Below are 26,566 nucleotides of genomic sequence, written 5' to 3'. Positions count from 1 at the left end.
GAGAAGCGTCCGATCGTGGTAACGGATTAGTTATAAAAGTGGGTATAGGGCCGCGGATATAGGATGTATATCTACAGCATCGTGGTTCTGGGCCTCTCGCTCCTTTTTTCTTTGCTACCCCATACCCCATCGGCTCTCTTCTCGCTTTCTCCCGATACCTCCCCTCTTCTCCCGCGTATTATTCATCGAAATCGTTCGATCCTTGTTCGACTGCTTTCAGAAATGTGTCTCGTCTCAGTTTTTCAACCCATTCCCTCTCGTTCCATCGTCCATCGTTCGCCCGTAAGCGGTCCTCGTCGTCGAACGCTTCTCAACGGCGGCCATCTTGCATACCTGAGCCTCCGCATTGCTCGTTCCTCGAGGGCAAAAGGGAGAATATCTGAGCGCGAGACGAGGCTGGGATGCGCGAGAGGATACAGTCCAAGGTGGGAGGAACGAGGGCGCTACGTATAGGCCCCTGTGAGCGCGACAAGGACGATGATGGCGTAGGGCCCACGAAGTAGCAATGGAGAGGGGTAATCGTGCGGAAGAGAAAGACTCGCTTGGCTGGTGTGTACGAACAAGGAGGGAAACGGCTAGCCTGAGAAAAGGAAGGCCCAAGAATGCTTCTCTAAACGAAGAGGACGAACGTTATCGATGGCTGGTTGAAGAAAGGTAACGCGATCGAAGAAGAGAGAGAGAGAATCTAAAGAGAGTCTAGCTCGTCGAATTAACGGAGAGAGAGAAAGGCAAGATATGGGGACCGCTCGAAGGGACAAAGATAGATGGAACACGAGTTCCAGGAGGAGGATGGAAGACTTGGGCCAGAGAAAAGGAGGGTCGCTGGAATACTTTGCTAGACGAAGTAGGAGAATACCGTGGTAAAACAGACAGAGAAAGAAAGAAAGAAAGAAAAGTTGGACGGTCGCGGGAGGGAAAGGGGAAAACGGAGAAAAATAGACGTTTCCTTAAGATGAAACGGGATGAAAAGATATCGATAAAAGGGTGGCAAAGTAAGATGAAGCGAGAACGAAGGTAGAGGCAACGCGGTGTCGAAGGAAGAAAGAGGAAGCTAAGGTTTCTTCAGAGAAAGAGAAAAAGTGATATCGATGGAAGGTGCGAGTGGGGCAAGCCGGTGCCGGTGAGAGAGGAGAGAGGAAAGAGGAATGAGGTAAGAAAGAGAGAGAGAAAGGGACACATACCGTGGGCCCGATGGATCGGAGAGGGACGGCGTCAGTTAGCCCGAAGAATGCTTCTCGCAGCACTGGCAAGGTTCTGGGACCGTGTTGGTTCAGTCGAGTCAGGTCAGTCCTCGGGAAGGTGATATTCTTCGTCGTACGTTTTCGGGGCCTTACGTCGTCGTCGCCGCGTTCACGGCCCACGTTATTCTTTCTTTTCGCTCCTCTCCTCGATTTCCATTTATTTCTCTCCTTCGTGTCTTTGTCGCGTTTCGCGTCTGTTGAAATTTTCATCTTTTCATCCGCCGCGCCGCCTCGCTCCGCGCCGCGTCACGCGCCGTTCCGTTCCGTTCCGTGTGAAAACGAACGTTGTCTCGTGTATGTGGCAGCCACGCGAGTGATGAACCGCGCGATGTGTACAAGCGATCGGAATCGGTCGCGTAACGTTTAAACGCTTTACTTGCACACGTGTCGTTGACCGAAGGAAAGAACACGCTTGTCCGTCGATCGGTTCTAGTTTGGTTCTGTGTATCATCTCCACGGAATACTATCGTCGTGTCGTTTGTGGTGTGCCCGACTGGGTTTGGATTATTGACTGGAGAGGAGTAACAAAGTGTCGTCGTTGCATGTACGTGTCGCGGGAACATTGATCAGGAGTTTGCAAAGTGTCGTTGAGAGAAAGGACGCGACGCGACGCGACGCGGCCGCGGTGTCGCGCGAAAATCGCTTTGGAATTCAAGAATCGTCGTTCGAAGGAGATTCTGGCGAACGAAGCTGGCTTGGAAAAGCCCGAGGGATCGAAGGCGAAGCATCTGCAGACGCGTTTCGCGAGGCGCGGCTCCGCGGGTCAGTGCCCCCTCTGTCGGCCAAAGTCTCTCCTCTCCTCTCCTCTCCTCTCCTCTCTTCACTTGACTTTCTGCCACCACGAGCAAAAAGGAGGGAATGAAAAAGAAAACGCCCACACCTTCGAGGCATCCTTAATCCGATTTCGAGTCGGCTCCGCTCGAATATTTGTCGATTAAAAACGGAAAGCGGAAAACGAAGGAGGAGAAGAAGAAGAAGAAGGAGAAGAAAAAGAAGAAGAAGAAGAAGAAAGAGAAGCAGCCAGTAGTAGGTATATACAATATAGCAGAGAAGGAAAAATGGAATCCGTTAGCCATTCGTGCAGCTCTTCGATCCGTTGATTTATCCTTGGATTGTACGATGTACCACCACCACCACCACCACCATCATCATCATCACCACCACCACCACCACCATTTCCAGACTCGATCAGCAACGTAAACGCGTGCTGATATTGAAAGCAAGATGATATTGGCAGCGACGATGAGGAAGAAGAACGAGAGGTAGTGATCGAACGGGGCCGCGAAAATTTTATGCCGTCGAAGCGAGAATTGAATTTGGCTAAGGAAGGGGGAGCGTCGAAGGGACAGAAGAGATGATCATAAGGAGATCGATGGTCCTAATCCTGGTCCTGGGACTGTTGTCGATGGACCAAAATGCCAGCCAGGCGGCGAATCCTGCCGAGTATTATTCGCGAAACAACCTACCTGAAAGAGTGATGCGGCTAGTGCCACGAAGGTCGCCGATGTTACCACAGGATAGCGCTACGATGGGCCTGGCGATGCAGAGCAGAGCCGTTGACACCAGAGTTCAACTGGAGGTGAGAGAGGGCGAACCGAAGGGCAGCTTGGTCGGTCTGATCCCGGTGAAACCTGGCTTCACCTATAGGTTCAACGAGCCACCCCAGGAATTCGTGCTGGATGCTGAAACAGGAAAAATTAGAACGGCGAAAATTCTGGACAGGGAAGCGTTGAGCAGCGATCGGTTCGATTTAGTCGTGTTATCCAGTCAACCGACCTATCCGATCGAGGTGAGAATCCTCGTGTTGGACGTGAACGACAACGATCCAGAGTTTCCAGAGTCCAGCATAGCGGTTAGCTTCTCGGAGTCAGCGGTCGTGGGTACGAAACTGTTGCTAGACGCAGCCACCGACAGGGACACCCCGGAGAACGGTGTAGCGGAGGATTATTTGATCGTCGACGGGAACACCGACGGAAAGTTTCGTCTACAAGTGACCGGTAATCCGACCGGTGAAACGTCGTATCTCCACCTGGAAACGACCGGGAAATTAGATCGGGAACAGGTAGAGTTTTACTCGTTGAACGTTTGCGCGAGGGACAGAGGACGGCCACCTAGGGTGGGCTTCCTGTTGGTGAACGTTACCGTGCTCGACGTGAACGACAATCCGCCGATATTCCAGCAGAGCGACTACGTGGTCGCGCTGAACGAGAGTGCCCCGGTAGGGACAAAGGTGCTTACCGTCCATGCCACCGACAAAGATTCCGAGGACAATTCGAGACTTACGTACTATTTGCCCGACACCGAGAGACAGTTTACGATCGATCCGGAGACCGGTACGATTACGAGCGTCGAGCCGTTGGATTGTCCTCAGCAAAGTTGCACGATCGCCGCGCATCCAGGTGGCGGTTGTCCAAAGAGCTGCGTCATAACGGTCTTCGCCCGAGATCACGGCTCGCCAAGGCAGGACGGCCGGACTTACGTAACGGTGAATCTATTGGACGCGAACGATCACGATCCTGAAATAAAGTTCAGCTATTTCCCCTCGACGCCGGGATACGCGACCGTCGATGAGAACGCCGCAAAGGATTCCATAGTGGCCGCGGTCGCGGTGATCGACAACGACGAAGGGCTGAACGGCGAGACCACCGTCGAGATTCGTGCTGGGAACGAATTGGCTCACTTTAGGCTAGACAATACGCAAAGCTTCGACATAGTACGCGTGAACGGGAGACTGGATCGCGAGGAGATACCAAAGTACAATTTAACCGTGGTCGCTACGGATAAAGGTACACCGCCACGATCGGCAACCGCCTACCTAGTGATACACGTGAACGATGTTAACGATCACGAACCGGTCTTTCAGCAGAGCGAATACTCCGCTGTGCTGTCGGAACTTTCGCCTACCGGCAGCTTCGTCGCCAGCATCTCCGCCACGGATGCCGATTCCGGATTGAACGCGAGAATTTATTACGATTTCGATTCGGGCAACGAGCAAGGTTGGTTCGCGATCGATCAGGACACCGGTCTGGTCACCACGGTGGCCAGCCTCGATCGGGAGGTACAGGGCAGTATAGAGTTGCACGTGTCCGCCAGGGATGGTGGACCGAATCCGAAATACGCGTCGACTCATTTGAAGGTAACCATCCTCGACGAGAACGACGAGGCGCCTAGATTTTCCCAAACCGTTCTCGAGGTTACGTTGTCCGAAAATACTCCCCCGCACAGCCAAGTGGCCACGCTATCCGCCGTGGACAACGATCAAGGAACGAACGGCAGCGTGGCTTACACTTTCCATTCCAGCGTCACCAGAGATTATCCGAAAACGTTCGCGCTCGATGGACTGACCGGTCAGCTGACCACAAAAATTGCCCTCGATCGAGAGACGATCGCCGTATACAGAATCCTAGTGATCGCGAAAGATCAAGGAACTCCTCCGCAATCGTCGACGGCTACCGTCGTCCTAACTTTGGAGGATGTCAACGACAATTCACCGGTGTTCTATCCGTGGAGATACTTGATGCCCATACCAGAAGACGCCCCGCCAGGAACGTCGGTGGGTAAAGTGACGGCTAGCGACGCTGATGCGAGGGAGAATGCTCAAGTGAGATACTCGCTGGAATCCGGTGGCGAAGGACTGTTCACGGTGGACGAGCGAACCGGTGAGATTACTCTTCAAGGCTCTTTGAGAGCCGGCCATAAAACCCTGTACGAGTTGAGTATATCGGCGAAGGACACCGGCGACAGGATAGCCAGCAGGAACGCTGTGGTGGAAATAATTCGCGAGGAAGACCTGGAACGGCTCGAGTTCGACGCGTACAACGGTTACGAGTTTCGCATAGCCGAGGACAGAGGCGAGTGCGGCTCGGCGTCGAGCATGTTCGGTCGGGAGGTTGGCAGCGTGGAGATGACGCGATACGCCGGCTCCAAGATCTCGTACGCCATCGTCTTTGGCGATCCGAAGGGTAACTTTAAAATAGACGAGAGCACCGGCACGATCACCGCTGCTGGTTGTTTGGACCGTGAACAGCTGGCCTACTATACTCTTCAATTATCCGCCAGAGCTGGACTCGCTTACGGGCATACTTTTGTAAACATCACGGTGCTCGACGTAAACGACAACCCGCCGAGATTTCCTAAAGGCGAAATAGGGGACGAGGTGTTTTTGAAAGAGAACGCCGCTGTCGGACAAGAGGTTTGCCTAGCTCGTGCCAGGGACCGGGATGCGAGCGGTAACGCAAGGATAACTTACTCTCTGACCCACAATCCTGGCGGACAATTTAGGGTGACGGAAAATTCGGGCATTATCTATTTGGACAAACCGATCAGAGCTCCGCCAGCCACCGTATTGAACCTCGAAGTGACCGCGACGGATTCCGGTAGTCCACCGCTCTCGGCGCAACATCAAGTCAGAGTGAGCATCGAAGACGTCAACGATCACACGCCGGTCTTCAAGTTGACCAGCTACGAGACCTCTCTACCCGAGTCGACGCCGGTCAACGACAGATTCTTTTCCCTGACGGCAATCGATGTCGATCTAGGAGCTAACGGACGTCTCCTCTACAGCGTCACTGACGGAAATACCGAAGCTCGCTTCGGAATCTTTCCTGACGGACAACTCTACGTGAAGAACCTTCTAGACCGCGAGGAACGGGACTATTACGCGCTCGAGGTGACCGCCACCGATCAGGGTAGCCCGTCGAGAAGCTCGGTAGTGCCGGTGGTCGTTCACATAATCGACGAAAATGACAACGCGCCGGAATTCACAAATTCCAGCTTCATTTTCCACCTACGCGAAAACGAGCCACCAGACACGTTCGTCGGCAAATTATTGGCCACTGACCGTGACGTGGGTCGCAACGCCGACCTGGTCTTCTCCTTACCGACCAGTCAACAGGACTTCGTGGTCGATCCGAGAAACGGTTTCATCAAGTCTTTGCGCGTGTTCGACAGGGAACAGCTGCTGGTCACCAACACCGGTACCACCAGTTACATCAGCTTGGAAGCCACAGTGACCGACAACGGCGTCAATCGTCTACGAGATAGGGTTAAGGTGGTCATCTACATCATGGACGTGAACGATAACGTTCCACAGTTTCAGAGGCTTCCGTACAGGGTGCAAGTGAACGAGGGTGCACCGATTGGCACACAGCTATTGAAAGTTTACACTACAGACGCTGACGAAGGACTGAACGGGGATGTGTTTTACTCGTTGGAAGATGGAAATCAACACGCTCGTTTCACCATAGACGAAGCGACGGGACAAATTTCCTTGACGAAAGAACTCGACCGCGAAACCGCGGACTCGTATCTGTTGACGGTGGTGGCTCACGACGCTGGACTGGAAACTCGTCTCTCGTCGAGCACAACGGTTCGCATCGAGGTGCTCGACGAGAACGACAACGTTCCCCAGTTCGTCGACAATCAGTCGAGAATATCCGTGTTGGAGACGACGGCGACCAACACGGAATTGGTCCGATTCAAAGCGACGGACAACGATCTGGGAGCAAACAGCGAACTAGCATTCGCCATATCCGCTGGCAACAGGAGAGACACCTTCTACATTGACCCGTTGACGGGCACGCTGTACTTGAAGAAGCCGTTGGATTACGAGGAACTGGAGAGATACACCCTGAACGTGACCTGCAGCGACGGTGGTCATCCTAGATTGAGTTCTGTCACGACCTTGACCGTCGAGGTAATCGACGCCAACGACAATCCACCAGTGTTTCCCAACACTGCGATCGCCAGACAGATCAGGGAAGGTATCCTGGTGCATACACCGATAGTGACCATCACCGCGGAGGATCCTGACTCGAACGAGAACGGCGTGGTAACTTACTCTATCGCCAGTCAGGATCCGGAGGATCAAGTCCGTAGATTCGGCATCAATCCATCGACTGGAGTGATACACACCCTGTTGCCGATCGATCGAGAAGAAGTGGACACGTACAAGCTGGTGGTGGTAGCTACCGACAGTGCACAACCAGCGAGTGCTCGACTATCCGCGGAGAAGTTGGTGATAGTCATCGTGGAGGATATAAACGACAACGCTCCGATATTCGTTAGCATGTCAGCCGTAGTTTTGCCCGTGAAAGGTAATTATCAATACCAAAAAGAGATAACTGTTAGCCAGCTGGTAGCCAGAGACTTGGACTCGAGCACTAACGGTTTGGTCACTTACGAACTGCTTCGTTCGAGCGTCAACTACTCGGACATGTTCCGAATCCATCGTACCACTGGCTATCTGACCATGAAACTTCCACGATCCGTGAAAAACAACTTTGACCGGATCTCGAAATACCAAGTAGGGATTCGTGCAACGGACGAGGCTGTCCAGGCAGAACGTAGGTCCACAGAGACTTACTTGACTCTGATAGTGGCTGGTGAAGATGGGGACGATCAGCCCATCATCTGGGAACATCGGGGCCAAATCGAGGGCAACGTGTACGAGAACGAACCTATCGGTACCAGTATTCTCCGAGTGACTGCTAGAAACCGTAGATCTAACATAGATCTGGAATATTACGTGACAAACGTGACCGCTGGTAGCGGCGGTGCCCAAGTGGACAGATTGTTCGACGTGGATCCGAGGACAGGTATATTGTCGACGGCTGCCGCTCTGGACAGGGAAACAGGAATCCAGTGGTACGAGGTTCAGCTGTACGCCATTGGTGTCGGTGGTACCAGACCCAGTACGACGTCTACCAAAGTAAGTTCCACGTTCTTTGATTGATCATCTTGGAGATATTAATGATCCAGCGAGTTCCAAAAGTCATTCGCCGCTTTTTGTCCAGCAAATTCGTCTTTCCTCTTGGCATGCTTGCTCGTTTCCTTTCATTTCATTTTCTTTCTTTCGATAGAAACCGAGCTTTCATTTTCTTTTTTCTTTTTTCTTTTTTCTTTTTTATTTTATATGTGTACATATTGTATGTATACATACCCCCGTATAATTCGATCGCTTTCGCGGCGAAATAGTTTCAACGTTACGAGTTGAATCTTTTCTCACAAATCTTTAGCTTTATCGACAAGAAAGAAGGTAAGTAGGATTAGAGAAAGAAACGAACGGTATATCCGTATATCGATATCAGGAATAGTTTGAACGGATTCGAGCTGAAAGCTTTGACTAGAAGAAATATCTTATCTGTATAACAATTAATCATGATCGAAGGTACATTTTGAAGGAAATGTAGAAAAAATAAGGAGGAATTGTCACGTACGATCACCGTACCATGTGCTTTCAACTATTCATTAACACATTTTGCGTGTGTCTTTTATGAGAACTTCTCTTACGTAATATAATATGCCTTGTTTGTTAATCAGGGGTCACTGCAGTAACGCGACATCGGTCAATTGCAGACTGATTAACGTTAATTGCATTAAATATAAGCATTCGAACAGTGCGGTGGGACGTAGAAGAAGTACATATATCTGGTTTTCGAAGGGCACGTGTTCTCAACGAAGCATCCCTCCGCGATAAGTGGGGAAAAGCGAAAGGGAGAAAGAGAGAAACAAGAGTGAACAGGTACGTGGTTCGGAATGGGAGAGAATAAACGACAAGATGAACCGCGTGCCAGGAAATCAAGTTGGATTCGAGTCCGAGGCTGGCTGACTGGCTCTCTGCCGGAGGTTCAGAACTCGAGAAAAACTTGATCTCGAGTGAACGCATACAAACAGCCCGGACGTAGGTAAAAGTCGGTCCCATCTTACCCCGCTGTTGCTGCTGTTGCTGCTGCTGCTGCTTCATTTCAGAAGATCCTCTTCTACCTCGTTTCGTTTCGTTTCGTTTCGTTTCGTTTCGTTTCGTTTCGTTTCGTTTCGTCTCTGTCTTCTTCTTCGTCGTTTGGTAGCTACCTTTATCGCTCGCTGTGGGATCTGTGACTGTTCGGGAACCGACTGCACTTTCAACGTTTTTGTCCTCGATCCTTCTCTTTCTCTTCTTTTTCACTTTCTGTTTCTCTCTAGTATTCGTTCGAGTCTGCTGTATGCCCACTGTTAGGCCCGGCCATCGACTTCGTATCGTATCACAGGACTTTTTTGCTACGCCCTCGATGGGGATGAAAGCGAAGGGAAAGACTCCCGTCCATAAGTCATGGGACAGCTTAACGTTTTACAATAATTTCCCAACTTCCTCGTATGGTCGTGACATTTTTGTGAAACCTTACCGTGTCCAGCCAATTAGAACATTCCCGGCTGGACGTAATTGTATTTGCATGATGGCAAGGATGATGTTCCGAAGGAAAAATTAACAGGAAGCCATTGTACGTACGGGAGGAGTGTAGCGTGTCGTTTGCTCAGCTCGTCGTTTGTTGCCCTTTCGATTGACGGATTTCATTAGCGTGCTACGTCTATATACACATTAGGAACCGACGAGTTTCGAGATAAAAAGACGAGGAAGAAAAGGCGGTTGAATCGTTTCTGACTGGGCAGCAAGCATTCGTTAGGATCGCGATGTTAACGGACTTAATTACCGATATTAAACGCGACTTGACTAACTTGTATTCGTAATACGATGTTATTAACACGGCGCCGTAATTATTGTAGGCGTACATACAGTGAAAACAATTAATGGGAGATAATGCGGTGATTAAATTAAGTTTGTCTCGAGCGTCCCACGATAGAGTGTGAAATATTTTTTAATTTCATTCATCTAATAGGTTCTTTAGCATTAAATATACCTAATAATTTTAATTTACTAATTTACTCTATAAAGCCTATAATTTATTAATTATAAGACATATGTAGTTTATTATTTTCATGATATTATTTTGGTAATTGAATACATTTTCTATGATATCTGGAGAGAAGAAACCCCCTCGAAAAAGGTTGAAATTCGTTTTAGAGTACATTTCCTTGGCACGATTAGTCAGCTCTAGCCTAGTAGAGTAGATCGGTTACAGCTAACGTTCCTAACGTTCGAAAGGCTCGACTAATAGCTAACAGCTATAATCTAGCATCGATCTCGAATCATTGAACCCGATAGAGTCGTCAAGATTCAGAGAAATCGTTCCAGCATAACACGGATCGTTACCGGCAACAATAAAGCGAGCATCGAAAAGTTTCCACTTGAAAACGCGAACACACGATAATCCTAGAAGGTATGGAGGGGGATGACAAAACGTAGGAAATACAGATAAATAAAGTAAGTGGCGCGGCGTTTGATTTAAGAAAGTGGCTTTAACGTGATCTTGATGTATGGTCGAGTGAGCCACGAACGGCAAGGCAAACCCACACACATTCGCGTGGCAATGGGTGGGTCCTGACTTCGTGCGAAATGTAGGCGTAATGTTTCTTTCGTCCTTTTTACTTTTTCTTCTTCGTCTCCTTCGTCTCCTTCGTCTCCTTCGTCTCCTTCGTCACCATCTCTCTCGATTTCTGTTTAGATAGACACTACCGGTCAAAAATTTCAGATCAGATTTAATATGATATCGCAGTAGGTGCTCGATAATTTTTCTGCCATACGATTGCCTGTTAGGAACGTCTTGCTGGTTCTCCAAAACCCGACTGTCTTTTAATTATCAAATATTTCTATTGATAATCTACGGTTCTCGCAACAACTTCTTCAATTTCTTTCATTAAAGTAATTTTTCTCTCTGTCTCTCGATCTTCTCGATCTTCTCGGTCTCTCGGTTATTTTAGTCATTTCTCGCGGCAATTCCAGATCGTTTGGTTTATTAGCCGCGTTTCAGTGAGCGCGGGGGATTCGATGTGCACGAATGGCGCGGTGCGGCGCGCAGAAAATGATTTACAAGGGCGTATTTATAAAGTTCGTCGCGTTCATTCCGCTCGGTCGATCTTCACGGGGCACGAAATAAAGGAAGCGGGGATGGCACCTTTAATGCTACGCTAATCTTCTTACTTGCTCATCATCATCATCATCTTCTCTCCTCTCTCTCTCTCTATCTTCTGTTTCTACCGTCGTTGTTCGTCCCCATGTAATCACAATCGTCATCCTGTTCATTTTTCAACGTCTTCTTTAGAAGGCGTAGCGCGAAGAATCGGAACGAAACGACATCCCCGTGGTAGAAATGAAATCTGTGGGCGTGAGGAATTGCCAACACCACGAATTTTCTTTCCTCCGTTTCTTTTTTTCTTATTTTCATTTCTACCGAATCGATACGGTTTCTATCGCGATCTCCACTCGACGAAACAGAAGGAATAAAACGCGAAATTTCACGCTCGCAGTTGCTCCAATCGCTTCGATTATGAAAAATTATAAATTTTTCTTAAAATAAATTTCTTTGTACTCGCGAGCGCAAAAGGACGACGCGACGTTACCGTGCTCTTGGTTGATCGAATTATAAGCCCGCAGAGTTACAATCGAGGCCAAGATAAAGGAATCTCTGGTGAGTAAGGGCAAACATAAAAAATAAGAAAAGAGGCAGGAGAAAAATTAATCGTAACAGGAACGAGACAATTTAAAGGCGGACGGTCGTTGGTGTACGAATGAAAAGAAATAAGAAAGAAGAAAGAAGAAAGAAGAAAGAAGAAAGAAGAAAGAAGAAAGAAGAAAGAAGAAAGAAGAAAGAGAAAAAGGAATAATCAAGGAGAGCGTTACTTAACGAGGGAGGTTTTAAGCTTCGTTCCGCCCGCGCGCTTCTACCAACGGCGAACGATATTTCAAGAGATATGATCCTGGATGAGCTTGCACATTCGAACGAAAGTCGGCGTATCGATATCGCTCGTACGCGCACAGCTATCTAAAGTTTCCGAGGACGGACCGTAAATCGATTAAAAAAAGGATCGAGAGAAAGAAAAAGAAGCGATAAGAGTTTGAATGAAATAAAAAAAGGAGAGACACAGGAGCTTCTAAAGTTTGAAGCTAACAGTTACAGAAAAGTGTTCGATAGAAAATATTTTTCCATATTACTATTAGAAATATGTAGGTATAACTGAAATATTTCAATTGGATAAAAGTTATCGCCTTAGCTTTAGTACAATATTTTGTCGGAAGGGTGAAGATGCCGCGTTGGAGATGCAATAATATCCCCTACAGCGATGCATAAGGGCCCATTGAAATATTACTCTTGTTAGTCCTCTGGAAATGTCACCGTAGAATACTCACAGCAGGAACCAATGGCGACCTCGAGATTCGTCTATTGAAATCACTGCGGTCGCAGAAAAAAAAGATTAAGGACGAAATTCCAGAACCGCATACCGTTTCTCCTACGTCCTACGGGATGGGATGATCATCCTGTGCCCCGTGGGTATATCTCTTCGATCTTCTTCTATCTTTTCTTTTCCCTTTTCATCTGCCATGGCAAAAGCTCGAAACGCACGGTTACCTACGCATTGTTGTACCTCCTAATCTCTACCTGCTTTTCCGATGTTCTTCAACATTTGACACCCAGTGCACTCGAGAATACCAGGTATTCCTTGTCGTATAATTTCCTCGGTTTTCAGGCTGCTGCTGCCGCCTCTTTCACGCTTTCATGCAGCCCGATCGACGATTTACCTCGGCGAATGTCCTTTGTCCTAATGCTTGTCGTACCCTTGTCCCCTTTCCTATTCCTCGTTTGTCTTAACATTCATGCTTCATGCTTCATCCTTCAGAATATTTTAAAAGATCTATGACTCTTGATATTTCATGGCTTTTTCTAATGTATTCGACAGAGGATTATTAATTAGGATGGCTTTTGTAATTTGAAGGAAACGTTTCAGTTTCTTCACTTTTCAAATTCTCAAGTTCCCGAATTGCCAAGTTCCCAAGCACCGAACCGAAACAGTCAGACACTCTTACAAAGTACAAGAAACAAATAGCGTATAAACGACGTTTCACGAGCGTCGATTCGAAGCGGACCGAAGCGGAAACAATCAACTGGCCGGCCGCGGCCGGTACGCGTTACAAATTAATACTCCTTCCTATCATCTATGTTTTTACCACACGTATTTACGTGTGTAACTGCTTCAATTTAAAGTGATCGGCGGAAAGCAACGTAAGAAACGGCAAAAAGTCTGATCCGCGGAAGATTATGGGCATTATTCAATTATGACATCATTAAGGTCCTCGTTGCGCATTTCGGACCTTTTATTGTGTGTGTGTGTGTGTGTGTGTGTGTGTGCCCTGTGTTCTTCTGCTACTCATAAAAGTGGCCAGAAATTACACCGAACTCACAAATGTAACAGCAGATCTTACTACTTATATAACAACAATTTCGTATACAATATTTAAACGATAAGTGGCAAAAAGCTTTTTTCATCGTTTACTGCCATATTCGAAATGATAAGGGATTATTTAGGTTTAGTGGCATTTAAAGGATGCCGAATTCACAAGAATCGCACAGGGTGGGCTGAAACAAAGTTTTAAAATACGACAAGCAATCTAAAGCTACTCCTCTAAAAAGAGAATATTAAGTTGCTGCTAATCTGAAAGATTTTCTAAGAAAAACTTGACAGGTTTTAGTTGGATTTAAAATCCATTTTTTCCTACTAACATAATAATATCAGATGAACCGTTCAGTAAAAAAAATAGGATGAGCAAGTTCCCGGAAACGTCGATTTTTCGCGCAAAATCCAAAGCATAAAAGGATTCGACGAAACGTTGTATCTTTTCATAATCGGTTGACCTTCGCATAGTGATCATTCCTGAGAACTATGTCCCGGTAAAATACAACTTGGTTGGTCCTCTGCTTTTTATCTTGCGGCTCAGAAGCGCACGCTCGCTAATGACCGTCAGATACGGTTCGAGCGTTTTCAGACCGACTCACGCTTACTTTACTCACCAACAAACCCGATGATGGGTCCTACAATAATGTCATTCCATTTGCAAATATTTTTTTCCTATTCCCATTTCGCAGTGAAATATAACTGGACAAACACCTTTGGTTATCGTAAGATTGAATATCCATTAAACTGGTATGGTTTTTTTCCTTTCTTTTCGTCTCCAAGAAAACAATGCAGTTGCATTTATAAAAGCAAAATTTACATTTTTACACCACTCAATCCCTGAGATGTCAAAATGTTTAGCATGTTTTTGGACAGTGAACAAAACGGCACCACCACCATTGATGATTCTGATAATACAGAGTTCGTTTGATTTATAGTCGAGCCCGATCGAAGCTGCATTCGCCTTCGTTTTGGCACAATTATGCAGAAAAGAAAGACAAAGGGTCGCACTCACTAGGAACCAACAACCACTTGGTCCACGGTCAACTCTTTCTTTCCACGAGTCGTCAAAGACTGCCTCCTCTTTGTGTATCAATTGAAAAATTCGTTGGAATAATAGCCGAGGCAATCCGTATCACATTCGTTCGTCGATCGTGTTATTCGGAATTGATCGATGACCCCGATGATGAACCCTTACGAACGGTTCAATGTAAATATTGGAAGATTATGCAATGACTGGAATGAATTTTTCGGAAAAGGTTTGCCATGATCTTCGTTGTACATTATACAGAAGGCAGCAGGTATGTAAAATGGAAAATTCAGTGTACGATGGCTGCTGTAAAGATTACCGAGCTTGATTTACATTTATTTAGGCCCTAGACAAACACTTGAACAAGGAACACGAATCTCTACACGTCTACCGGGCACCCGAGCAATTCCATCTGTCAAACCCCTTTCCACTGGTTTACTTTCGCCTCTCCTTCTCTTCCTTTGAATTCTACAAATCATTGATTAATCGTCGGGCCACATCGCTCTTCTGATCATTGTCGTAAATCGATCCGCGAAATGCCATGTCGGTTCCAATGTTTCTCTTATCCTTCTCTCCCTCTCTTACAATTAAATGATTTTGAAGGAAATCATTCGATCGATGAAAAATTTGTTAGTTGTAGATGTTGGTTTTACCTTCCTCTAATGTTGACAAGAAAATGAAATTCGTGGGAAACAAAGAGAAATACTTGAACAGGAAAAGACGAATGTTTCAAGAAGAAAGATGACGAAGAGAAGGAGCAGTAAGACTAATAGAAAAAGTGCAAGAGTCAAGGAATAACAGAGAAGGTATCGGTAAAGTTTAGATAAAGAGAAAGAGAAACGATGCGGAGGGCAGGAAAAGAAAAATAGAAAGAGCAAGCAAAGAAACGCGTTAACCCCAGAGAGTTTAGATTCTTCGGAGGACTCTGTTCGAGTCTCGTTTGTCTCCCTCGTTGGAGTCATCTCTTCTCTTTTCCTAAGTCGTTTTCTCCTCTTTCTCTAACCAGAAGGCTACACCTTTCGGTATTAGTTCTACCTTGCACGCAGGATACTCTTGTCCCCCGTTTTATCCTCTTCTTCTCGCTTCATCCTACACGCTTACTCACTGTTATTCTCCATCTTGCACGCTCCACTCTCTTCCTGTTCGTCCTTTTCATCTCGTCCATTTCTCTTTTCGCTTCTTTTTCATCCTTTCCTTCTCCTACCCTTTTACACTCATGCATTCTTCCTCACGCATTCTTACCCATCTTCTTCGTTCTACCCCGAGTCTCGTCCTTTCTTTCGCCGTTTCCTCGGTGGTCTGTTGCCACCACTCTCTTCCTCCATCGCGAACGCAGAATGCAGAACGCAGAACGCAGAACGCGCAATGCGTTTTCAACAGTATTCTTACTTCTTCGGGGCTCTTTCCTTTCACAGACATACACGTATTGGCGTAATAACTAGGTAAGCCATTCCAAGGTTATAAAATTCTATAACCGGCTAGTTACACCAATACATATACTGTCGTCCAAAAGTATTTCATAAGGACACTTGAAAATCTTATATGTATAAACGAGTAAAATTGTCTTTGGTGTTTATTAAAGTTTGCTAGGTGTTTGGGTGATTATAGACGGTGGTTTATATCCATGCCGACTTTGTGGAGGAAGAAAGGTTGGCAAGTTGACTTGACTGGTTGGCTCGGCAGGGCTCGCTTCTTTCTCGTGGCTCGGTGGCCAACGGGGTCCTTATCTTATGCAGGAAGGTGGTGCGGAACCCACCGGACCCCTTTGCAAGGCTCCGCATGACATTAATTTTGAAATATTATTTGGACCCTCTCCGTCCCACCTCTTCTCTTCTTCATATGTAGTATCCCGCGACGCCCTCTCTTCTTCTTCTTCTTCTTTGTATCACGATCTTTCTCTTATTTTAACCCTGTAGAATAACTTCTTCTCTTCTTTTTCTTGCCGCTTCGCTCATTTTGATTCGTTCTTTCTCTTCTATCCTTCAAGAGCTTTTTTCAGAGTTTTGATTTTAAGAAAATTTCAAAGAGTTTGAGTGGAATTACACATAGATGCAAATGCTGAGCTGGGCCTTATACTTGAATAAAAATTGATAAAAACGGTTGATCATCCAATTCAGCCTCTGATGGAGAATAAAGAAACAAAAGGTCCATCAGGGAATTAAATGTGTCCACGATGATCGGACGCGAGCAGCAGATGATACGTCGTCGATATCGAAGAAGAAGGGCAAGAAGAAAGGACGAAAAGAAATGATTATAGAATTCTTTAAAGGATTTAAACATAGCGCAAGGAATAAATTTGCAACGTCTGAACATTATTAAACGTCGCGATCACGCTTGTTACATGGCGCTTTACCATCTTATCTCGTATGAACAAATTTCTGGAAGAGCATTTGGCTGTCCCGGGGAGTCAAAGTGTTCCATCGTTATCTTTACGCACGGCTTCAACTTATGGATTGCTCCATGAAACCGTGAGACCATTTCGTGAACAATAATTGTTCGCAAACGTGTATACTATGTTCCCAGAGAATCGTTACGTTTCATCAACATTTTTCATAATTATTCGAGTACTATATCATTTCTGGCTTTCTTTGCATTACGTTTATCGTTGAAGGAGAGAAGCATCCTGGGTGGTAATCGATAAATTTTCATAGTCTTTGTGACCGAAATCGTACGATTGTGACGTACGGTGGCGTCGCAGCCGAGCAGGTTCATTTGAATACAATGCGATTCAAATATCCATCTTCGCGCGTTCTCTCAGCCGCGAAATTCCGTGTCCTCTGCTCTAAGCAGGAATCTCCAGTGACAGCGCGTGGAAGACATCGATGCCTGGGAAATTTGGCACGCGACACTGCTTCCATCGCATCGATTCTCTCCAGGAATAGTTCCTTCCAATTTTAACGAAATTTTAATAACTATTACGTAGAATCTTACGTAGGTATAGCTTCTTAATTGGATCGCTAGTTCAGGGATACTCTATACTTTTAACGCTATTATATAACCGGTAGACAAGGGTTAATTTGATGCCAACGGAAAAAAAGTTGGGATGTACGCTTTAGTTCCTCGCGAGACGAGTTTACTACCTAATTTTAGTCGAAATAGTGTCCATCTGGACGAAGAAAAAGAGGTAATTTTCTAATAGAGTGACCGAATAGGTGTTGAATATCCTTTGGCTATCCGCTCAAGGGGTTAATAGTACGCGAAGAAGGCTAAAAATGAAGGTGAACCGTGTTGTGCGTCGTTCGGTTTGCTTAATTTCCAGTAAATGGACCATTGTATTGAAATATTCGAAAACGTTTCGTGGAAGCATTCTCTCTCCCTCCGTTTTGTGTCCAAGAATACTCTCTTCTCCCGAGTACCGTAACGCGGTCGAGGCTTGTGTATAACTTTTCCGCAACGATATCTAACGAGGTATCTTTGGCAAATTAAGCGACACCCTGACGAACGACACTCGTTACCACTCGAACGCGTTAACTACAAATGCGCGTAATCGTTATCGTTACCGTTACTTGGAAAAAAAAATTATGCAAGTTTACTTGGTTATTCTACTCAGCTACCTTGCGCACAGTCGCTGCTACCTACACCCACAGTTTTCTCTTATTACGAAATAAAAGTAAACGAAAGAGGCGACGAGGTAAGGGTGTTGGTGTAAAAAGAGGAATAGAGAGGCGGGTTAACGGTACGAGGACGCATTTCAAAGCGGTCGAGAGACAACCAAATGCTCTTCCAGATTTTCGTTAAAAGAAGATAACGGCTGCGGCTACGAAACGGCAAGGTAACGTAATGTAAGGCACGCAGCCACTAACACAAAGATCACAGTAATGTACACGTACGTGAGATCGAGGGCGTGGGGCCCCTGGGCTTCACTGCTGGCAGAAGGGGACTTATATATACCGAGGCACAGCCGGCTTATCGGGCATACATCCTCGCTCGCAGATTAGCATAATGTCTGCTGCAATGCGTAGGTACTCTTTTCCCTTCTCTCTTCACCCTTTATGCCCTCTTCGCGTTTCTTCCTCCTCTTCTTCTTCTTCTTCTTCTTCTTCTTCTTCTTCTTCTTCTTCTTCTTCTTCTTCTCTTTTCTTCGTTACTCTCTTCTTTTGAAAGCACCTCGCGTCTCCTTTAGCCGACTCTCAAGTCGAGCACCATCCTCATCACCATCGCAAGCAACAACCTCGTTCCACGCCACCCTTTGTAGACACCCGAGGGAGCGACCATGATAAAATAATAATAATAATAATTATTATTATTATTATTATCTAGTCGCAATTATCGTTATTTCGTGGAATTCTTAAACTTGTTTCTTTGAATGTATTTCAATGTTAATGTTCAATGTAACTATTTGATTCGACGTCCGATCAATAATGCTCTTGCTCTACTTGCCCATTTTTACTGGCGCGGCGGCGTTCGCAATATGTATCGCTAACGTATAACGTATAACGTATAACGTATAACGCTTCTACATAATAATAGACGTGCGGCAGCAGGGTATGTATACATGATAGGGTTAAAAAAAGAGAACCATACCATTATTAAATTGTTGCACAACTCACAAGGAGAAGATTATCCACGCGTTATTGATCAGATTGAGATTATATTCAACTTGAGATTATAACTGATATCTACATATTAGTTAATGATAATATGGGTTTGGTACCGAAGGGGTTAAACCGAGCCATGATTTATCATTATCCGTATTTTCACGGCACCCTGTATGCGCAATGCACACGAGCAGACGAGGGGTGCGGCAGTACTGGGCCTGGTCGGCGGAGGGCCTGACAGTCACTCAATGAATTATTGGCCATAATAGCAGTGGCAGCGAGGTTGGGCCTGTTCTCTCTTGCATCTCGGGCCCCGTAACCCGTTGGCGTTCCACCGTCAGACGATACGTATTGTTACTGTACGCTCTGCTCTCACTAGGGCAGACTGTTAACCAGAATTCCAATACACTCAACGCTCGATTCTCCTCGATTCTCTAAATATCATACGGAGATTGTCAAGCGAAACGCTTGACATTACTTTTCAAGTATCAGGAAATTCTAGAATTCACGAAATACAGACACCTAAGGTGAAATAGGCGGTTCGATTGAAATGAAAGAAATACCAAGGAGGACGTCTTCCTCTGGCATCGGCGTATCGCGTACGTCGCGGAAAAATCAAATTCTCCGATCGAGTGGTACCTGTAACGGGGCTAGAGGGTAAAAGGGAGAAGAAACACGGTGCAAAAGCGTTTCGAAAGGTGAACAGAGAGAAAGGAAGATGAAGCAGCGCAACAGGATGGAGAGGGGGATAATTGCAGAAGGGCCTTCTTCGCGTTGCTCTTGCAAAGAAGTCTTAAGACGAGATAAGGCCCTGGCGATAACGATTGAGCCCCGCGGGAACTCTTGCCTACGTGTTACACGCACACGCACCACTCGCAACACGCTCGATGCTCGATGCTCGACGCTCGACGCTCGACGCTCGATGCTCGCACACGATGTCGGATTTAGAGGCTCTGCTCACACGTGGAATACGCAAAGATTTTACTTACAGTCGCTCACGAAAGTCTTCTTAAGACTCAATTTTCATTCAAATAAACAATTGCTTTGTCTAATATGTATATTGTAACACAGATTCAGACATTAATCGTTAGAAATTAGATAGACTACTACGGTAGTCGATGTGTTCAGCTTTTAATTATATGTATTACGAAACCGCTTTTACTAGTGACTGTACGTATGTAGATACGCGTACGTAAATACATGTTTGTTCTTCGTTTCGTAAAAATCTGTATGTGTAGAGGGAGTGAGAGAAAGCGAAAAAAACAAAAGAAAATCGCGCGAGTACGAGTACCGAGTCGGCTGTAACGCGCGCCGCCGCGCCGCGCCGATGCGATGGCTCGAGAGGAGAACCGTTCGAGAAAGAATTCACCGAGGGAAAAGTTGCCCGGTTGAATTAATTAATAGTGCTATCGAGTGTAGTAGATAGATAGAGAAAGAGAGAGAAGCAACGATTGCAAAGGGAGAGTCAAAGGAGAAGAAAAATATTCTTGGAACGATCCGACCGCGATTTAATCGATTCCTACTTAAGCTCCAATAAACGCGTGGCCATAAATGCGTAAATCACCTTTCGTTTTTTTAAAAAACCTGCTCTTGTAGCAATTATATCAGTCTTCTAAACATTACTAAACATTCGTAATTTCAATTCGAACAATCTTCTTTCCTTTTTATTCTATGTATATGTTACGCAACAGATTGTTCGTTTCTTCTTTCCATTAACCTCGAGCGCAATTGTCCACGATCCAAAGTGTATAGAAAGCACGACACGAAACACGCGAGAGCAACGAAAGAAATCCTTACGCGGATTTTAATCCGGACGGGACGAGTCGTCGTTTCTTGAAACTCTTCTTACGGCTCGATTTATGTCGTCGACTCTCCGATTACGATCAGACGGAATGAAACTTTGTACGGAATTCTTGATCGTTTCGTGAAACTTGAAGAAATAAAAAAAAGCTGCCGTCCAGAAATTCAACCGCCTGTCACTGATTTTCCATTTCGTGCGAAGCAAGATCGCGTTTTAAAATAAATTCAAGTTTTTCACTCTATTTATTATTAGTTTGAAGATAATTTCGCAACTATGATATCCCTCTTCCTGTATCTTCTACGGCACGTTGTAATTTCTCAACCAACCAAGCCAATAATTTTATGTAAATAATCATCGTTCATTCGACGGATTTAGATCGTGAAACGCATCATCAGATGAATGAACGAAGAATGAACGAAGAATGAACGATATACATAATTATATTTAACGTCGCGTAAGATGTCGTAGAGTGCAAAACGAACGAACATCCGTGTTTTTGCGGTTCAATTCTTTTTGGAATTACAAGCTGTAATAGCTGTCTCGTCTATTAGAAATAAATTAATTTCTCGGGTAACAGTGTTGAAAGAAATTCAAATGTTATTTAATATTTTGCTGCAGGTGGTTAAAAATAATAAATTTAATAAATCTCCAAGGCCTAGACGAAGACTGAGCCATCGTAAGAGTGAGATGGTAGAAAATTTTGATTCGATCCGTAGGATCGAGAATCTGTGAATGAAAGCATCGAAATGGAAAAGGACGAAGAGGGCGGAGCTGGGTCGACTCCTTTCGCTTTTTTTTTTCCTCTTCTTCTTCTTCTTCCTCCCACTTCTTTTAATTGTATCTGAAACATAGCTATTCGATCGTGCCAAACACCGTGTAAACACGTGTAAATTTTCCTCCGTCTACCTACTCTCTTCCTCCCCCTTCCTTCTCTATCTTCCTAGCGTCTAGTTTCGGATCGTGTTCTTCGACGATCACCATTTCCTATAGCTTCCTGCTCGTTTCAGGATCGTTCGAGGATACTTTAAATCTTCATTTTCGAAATTCCTACGATAGGAATACGAGAAAATAATGAAAGCAATTTTTCGTCGTAGGTCTCTGTCGGCAGGACTTGTTGAGAAAAAGTATTTCTTGAGAAAAAGAAGACAAGCAAAAGTGAGTGTACGAAAATGCCTTATCAGCAGAGTACCCGTTACTTCGTGACGCGATCGCGAGAAGAGATTCGTGGCCGTGCTCGAAGCGACGTTTCGCGATACAGTTGTACGCGGAACGCAGCTCGTCCCACGAAGAAACGAGCGGAATATTAATCGTCCAGCCACACGCAGACAAAGATCGACTCCGCTTGACTCGAACAGAGGATTTCTCTTTTCTCGCTTCTCACTTGATTTAACCAGAACCACCATTTCTTTCTTGGATTCGATATCGCTGCTAACTTTTCTTTCCTCTCACCCCTTCATTCACAATAATTATAGATGGGTGTACTTTCGGTGACAAAAAAGGCTGGAAACGGTTCCGTGGGCTCCAAGGGCACGAGGCCGACCAACGACCCTGTTCTTCCGGCGACTCTCGTTTTGCTTTCAATCCGCGTCTGGCTATGCGCTCGCTTGCTCGCTCCCTCGCTCCCTCGCTCACGCGCATAATTGTTATATACGAAGTTCTTACGTCCACCGGCAATCACGTTCATTACTATTCCTGTTTTTAGCCCGAACCGTGGGGTCAGCATTGTTCCCTGGCTGTGGCTGTGGCTGTGGCTGTGGCTCTGGCTGTGGCTCTGGCTGTGGCTGGTAATAGTAGTCGGTCTCTTATGTAGGTGTAAGGATCGTCATGGACGAAGAAGAAGAAGAAGAAGAGAGGTCGCGATGACGATCTAGACAGGACACGGAATGTCAGGGAGCTAGGGTGCCTTCTTCTTCTTCTTCTTCTACTTCTTCTGCTTCTTCTTCTTCTTCTTCTTCTCTCTTAAAGGATTGAATGTTACACGTTTGGTTTTAAAGGAAGATTTTACAGCCCACCATTGCATTGGCTGTAAAACGAAGTTTATATCGGAGTTCAAACTGTAAATCAACGTTTCTACGTTTCTACTCCTTTTTACCAAATGCTCGATTATCCCCCCCTCCCCCCTCTATTTCTCTTGGTTACGATACTAAAAAACTGATTTATTAAACGTCCTTCGCGAACTTCGAGGACGTATAGTTTGTTTTTTTCTTAACACGTAGAGACAAGCGTGGATATTGGAAATTTTTGATGCAGTATTAGCGATAGACTGGTAATAAATTGCTTTGTATATAATTCCGATTCGATTCATTTGCAAACTGATATTCGTTAAAAGAGTGGCAGCTCTTGAAAGCCCTGATCAATCTTCATCTTTCAAAATGTACATTATATTGTAAAATATAAGGGTTTCTTTCGAGAAGCGAGGGAGGCATCAAACTGGACACTTTTCCTCTCCCGATTCCTCTGAATTGGGAGAAAAGTTAAATTCCCAATCTTATTTACGATCAGTTGAGTATTTTTTCCCATAACACCGACGTACAAACCTACCGAAACAAGTCTAAATGCAATTAAAAGAAAAATGCTGAAAAAAAAGCGAGGCGAATATTTAGAAGAGATAAAATGTTAAAAGCGTATCGTTACAAGATGAAGGAACGGAGAAAGGACGAAGAAGGAACGAAGGAAATTCCTCAATATTCGGCACTATGTGATTATCATATCATAATAACGGCACCGCGGCTATTATGCTTTTAATGTAGTGCTACACTTTGCTTCGATGGAGAAAGTTAAGGACCGGCGCGGTCGAACGACGCGGACGGATAGTAGAAAAATTAAGGTACACTTTACGGCCTACCGAACGTATTAAGATCCTGCTCGAACGGCTACCGTCCTAAGAAATATCGCGATGCTTTATAAAAAGGAAATGATTTCGTATCATTTGATGAAAAGAATAATGGGAAATGATAATACTAATTGGCGCGGTACTAATCTACTCGCGGTAGATGGGTGGATGGAAGAAAATAAAAAAATAACAGTTTGATTAAGCAAATCGAAGCGACAAAGAGCCTAAAATTCTATTCATTAGTAGCTAATTGTATATCCGTAAGGACAACAGGAAAGCGTGGTTTTGCTTTAAATGCAAAATGGAAATAAGATCCCCTCTAAAAAAAGAAGAAACAAAAGCGTGTACTGATTTGCGAGGTTGCGAGGGAGGTAAAGGCGGTATAAAAAAGAGTGTCAGCAAGCAAAAAAACGGTTAAAAAGGAGAGCATAGAGAATACCCTGATTAATAAAGGCTCCATTTTGAAGGTCATCCAACGATGGACCGTGAGGAAAACTTTTGTCCAGGTATGAATTAGAGCGTCGCGAGACAAAAAGTTCTCTTGGGTAAATGTGCAATCCTGTACAATCCTGTACAATCCTGTACAATCCTGGGTAAAGGTACAATGCCGCTTGTAAGCATTGTGAGACGTGAATTCGTATGATAAAAAGAAATAAAGAAAAAGAATTCGCTTGGTACGGCTACTTACAAAACGGACTAATTCCTTGAGAGCGTGTATCAAATATCCTTTACTGGACTCGAAAATTGTCTACCTTCCAAAATGATTTCGCTTTCTTTAATTCGCGTGTTTCCCAGACAACGCGCAACGCAACGTTTAGTCTGGATCGGTTAACTGTTAACGGGTTGTCGTTAAGTTAAAAAGTCCACGACAATACGTACACGGTGATAAAACAACGTTTCGTTGTAGACGAGAAGGTGAGAGGAGAGAATGTATCGATGCTCCTTTTTAGAAGCGTTCGAGCGTCCTTCTTCTTCGTTTTTACGCGTGTCAACTGGTGGTAACGCTCGATGATAGTAGAAACAGTGGATACTTTATAGCCGACATCATCGTCACTTGGGTCAGATACTCGCATGCTCTCGGATATTTACGAGTCCGTTTTATGACATAAAACGACGCTAAAATTCATTACTTTGCACGTAATTAGGAGTAAGATTTATGTACCGGAGAGTTAACCAATTCGTTAGCCACCACAAATTCGCACGCTTAACTTTCAGTTAACTGTATTTACAGACGCGATTAACATCCCCTTTCTTTGAGGATTAACTTTTGAGAGTTACAACGTCGAACCCGAGTGTTACACTGACGTCCATATCTAAGTATAGTTACAAACTTATAGTTTCTCAAATAAGATAAAAAAGATTGAGAGATGTTGAGTAATTGCGATGGCTACACGTAATATTCCTAAATACCAGTTAATGCGTAGATAAATAAATAAATGAACGTAGTAAGAGTAATTTATAGATTAGATTAATTACCTCGGTTTAATCATACGTATCGAAATTGATTCGCGGGCTCGTTTTCATCGACGAGTTTCCCTTTCTTTCAGGACCAGTATCAGAAACCTTTACTTTCAACCGATCGTTTGCTCGATAATGAAATTTATCGCGATTGTTCTTCACGATTATCCCTCGAATTATTTTTTAACGATATCCGTCTATCTATTATATGTACAATATATGCGGTTGCGCTTTCATCCAGCTAATACAAACAGAACATTCAGTACTTGACCTTCGATTATCATTCCGTCCTTTCTAATGTCCCCACCTTAGATCAAGTCCGCTCTAAATAAACCATCTAACCGCATATTACCGCGGTTTAGAAAGTGGCGCCATGGAAAAGCGATATTTTTCGATCGGTTTATTTGCTTTCCTTCGCATTTCTACGGATATCGCTTTCATACTGCTTATCAATATCTTATAAATGGATAGACAATTAGAAAGTTTTCAAATCTAACGATTGTATTCCGAGTAATTGGAACTATAACGACGCGCCGGACTATACGTAGATTTTTTCACTGGGCGCCAGAGTGGAAACGAACGTGGGTAGTAAGACGCGTGTAGCAGAATGATGATACTTGGAAAATTAAACGTACCGAAACGTCGACGAGAAGATTAGAATTATTATGAAAAAGATGAAAAATCGTTTGATCGGGAAGAGGTTAAAAAGAAAAATGATTTTACACGCGCCACTCTGTAGAAGGTATATAAACGGATAAAAAACAATTTGATCAGCGAAGAACAGAAGAGAAACATCAAATTCAGCCAGTACGGTGCGGTGCGGTGCGGTGCGGTGCGGTGCGGTGCGGTGCGGTGCGGTGCGGCGCGGTGCGGTGCAATGCGGTGGATGAAAAATAAAGAAAGAGAAAAGTGCACAGTAAGGGGAATTAAACGCGTCCGTGACGATCAGACAGGAGAGGAGGTAGATACGTCGTCGATATCGACGAAGGAGACGATGCGTATAAAAGAAGAAAGACAAGAATATATAAGTAAAGAAATAAAGAAAGAAATGGTTGAAATTCTTTGAAGGATCGCGGTACCTACGCCAAGACATTCCATCGTAATCTATTCGTCCACTTTAAATCTCGATATTTTGGACGATACGCAGCTACGGTGGCTCGTCGATCAATTTAAAACGAAACGACCGGCCTCGAACACCAACAGAGGAGAGGAGGATATACCTCTTCTGTCTCGGGACCAAAGTCTCTCGCTCGTGAACCGACTTTCAAGCATGCGAAGCGAGAGGAACAGCCGCACCAAGCCTACGGCTAGCATGACGGCAACCAGAATGCTTCGTTCCACACTCTTTCTCTTCCTTCTCCTTCTTCTTCTTCTTCTTCTTCTTCTTCTTCTTCTTCTTCTTCTTCTACCTCTTCTTCTTCGAGAATATCGAGTCTCGAAGAAGCAAGTCTTAAAGCGTGTAGACCTCGGGTCTCAAGCTGAGAGGAGGCTGAATTCCACACTCTATAGCTTTTATATTGCCTTTGACTATGCGAGCCGTTGGCTACGAGCGACACGCGAGTT

The 26,566-nt window shown here is 45.1% G+C and overlaps 1 protein-coding gene across 1 annotated transcript in view; it reads left to right on the top strand.

Moving 5' to 3' along the window:
* Nucleotides 1–2,713: 2,713 nt before the first annotated feature.
* The window catches only part of LOC114880286 (cadherin-related tumor suppressor), a 52,481-nt gene continuing 28,628 nt past the window's right edge, over nt 2,714–26,566 (top strand). The window contains exon 1 of the mRNA XM_029196149.2: nt 2,714–7,950. Coding sequence (XP_029051982.2) covers nt 2,719–7,950 — 5,232 coding nt within the window. The 5' untranslated portion in view covers nt 2,714–2,718. The remainder of the gene's footprint in view (nt 7,951–26,566) is intronic.

Source organism: Osmia bicornis, chromosome 13, assembly GCF_907164935.1.
Source record: "Osmia bicornis bicornis chromosome 13, iOsmBic2.1, whole genome shotgun sequence".
Lineage (NCBI taxonomy): Eukaryota > Metazoa > Arthropoda > Insecta > Hymenoptera > Megachilidae > Osmia > Osmia bicornis.
The sequence above is the reverse complement of the archived record's forward strand: the minus strand, read 5'-3'. Positions and strand labels throughout refer to the sequence as shown.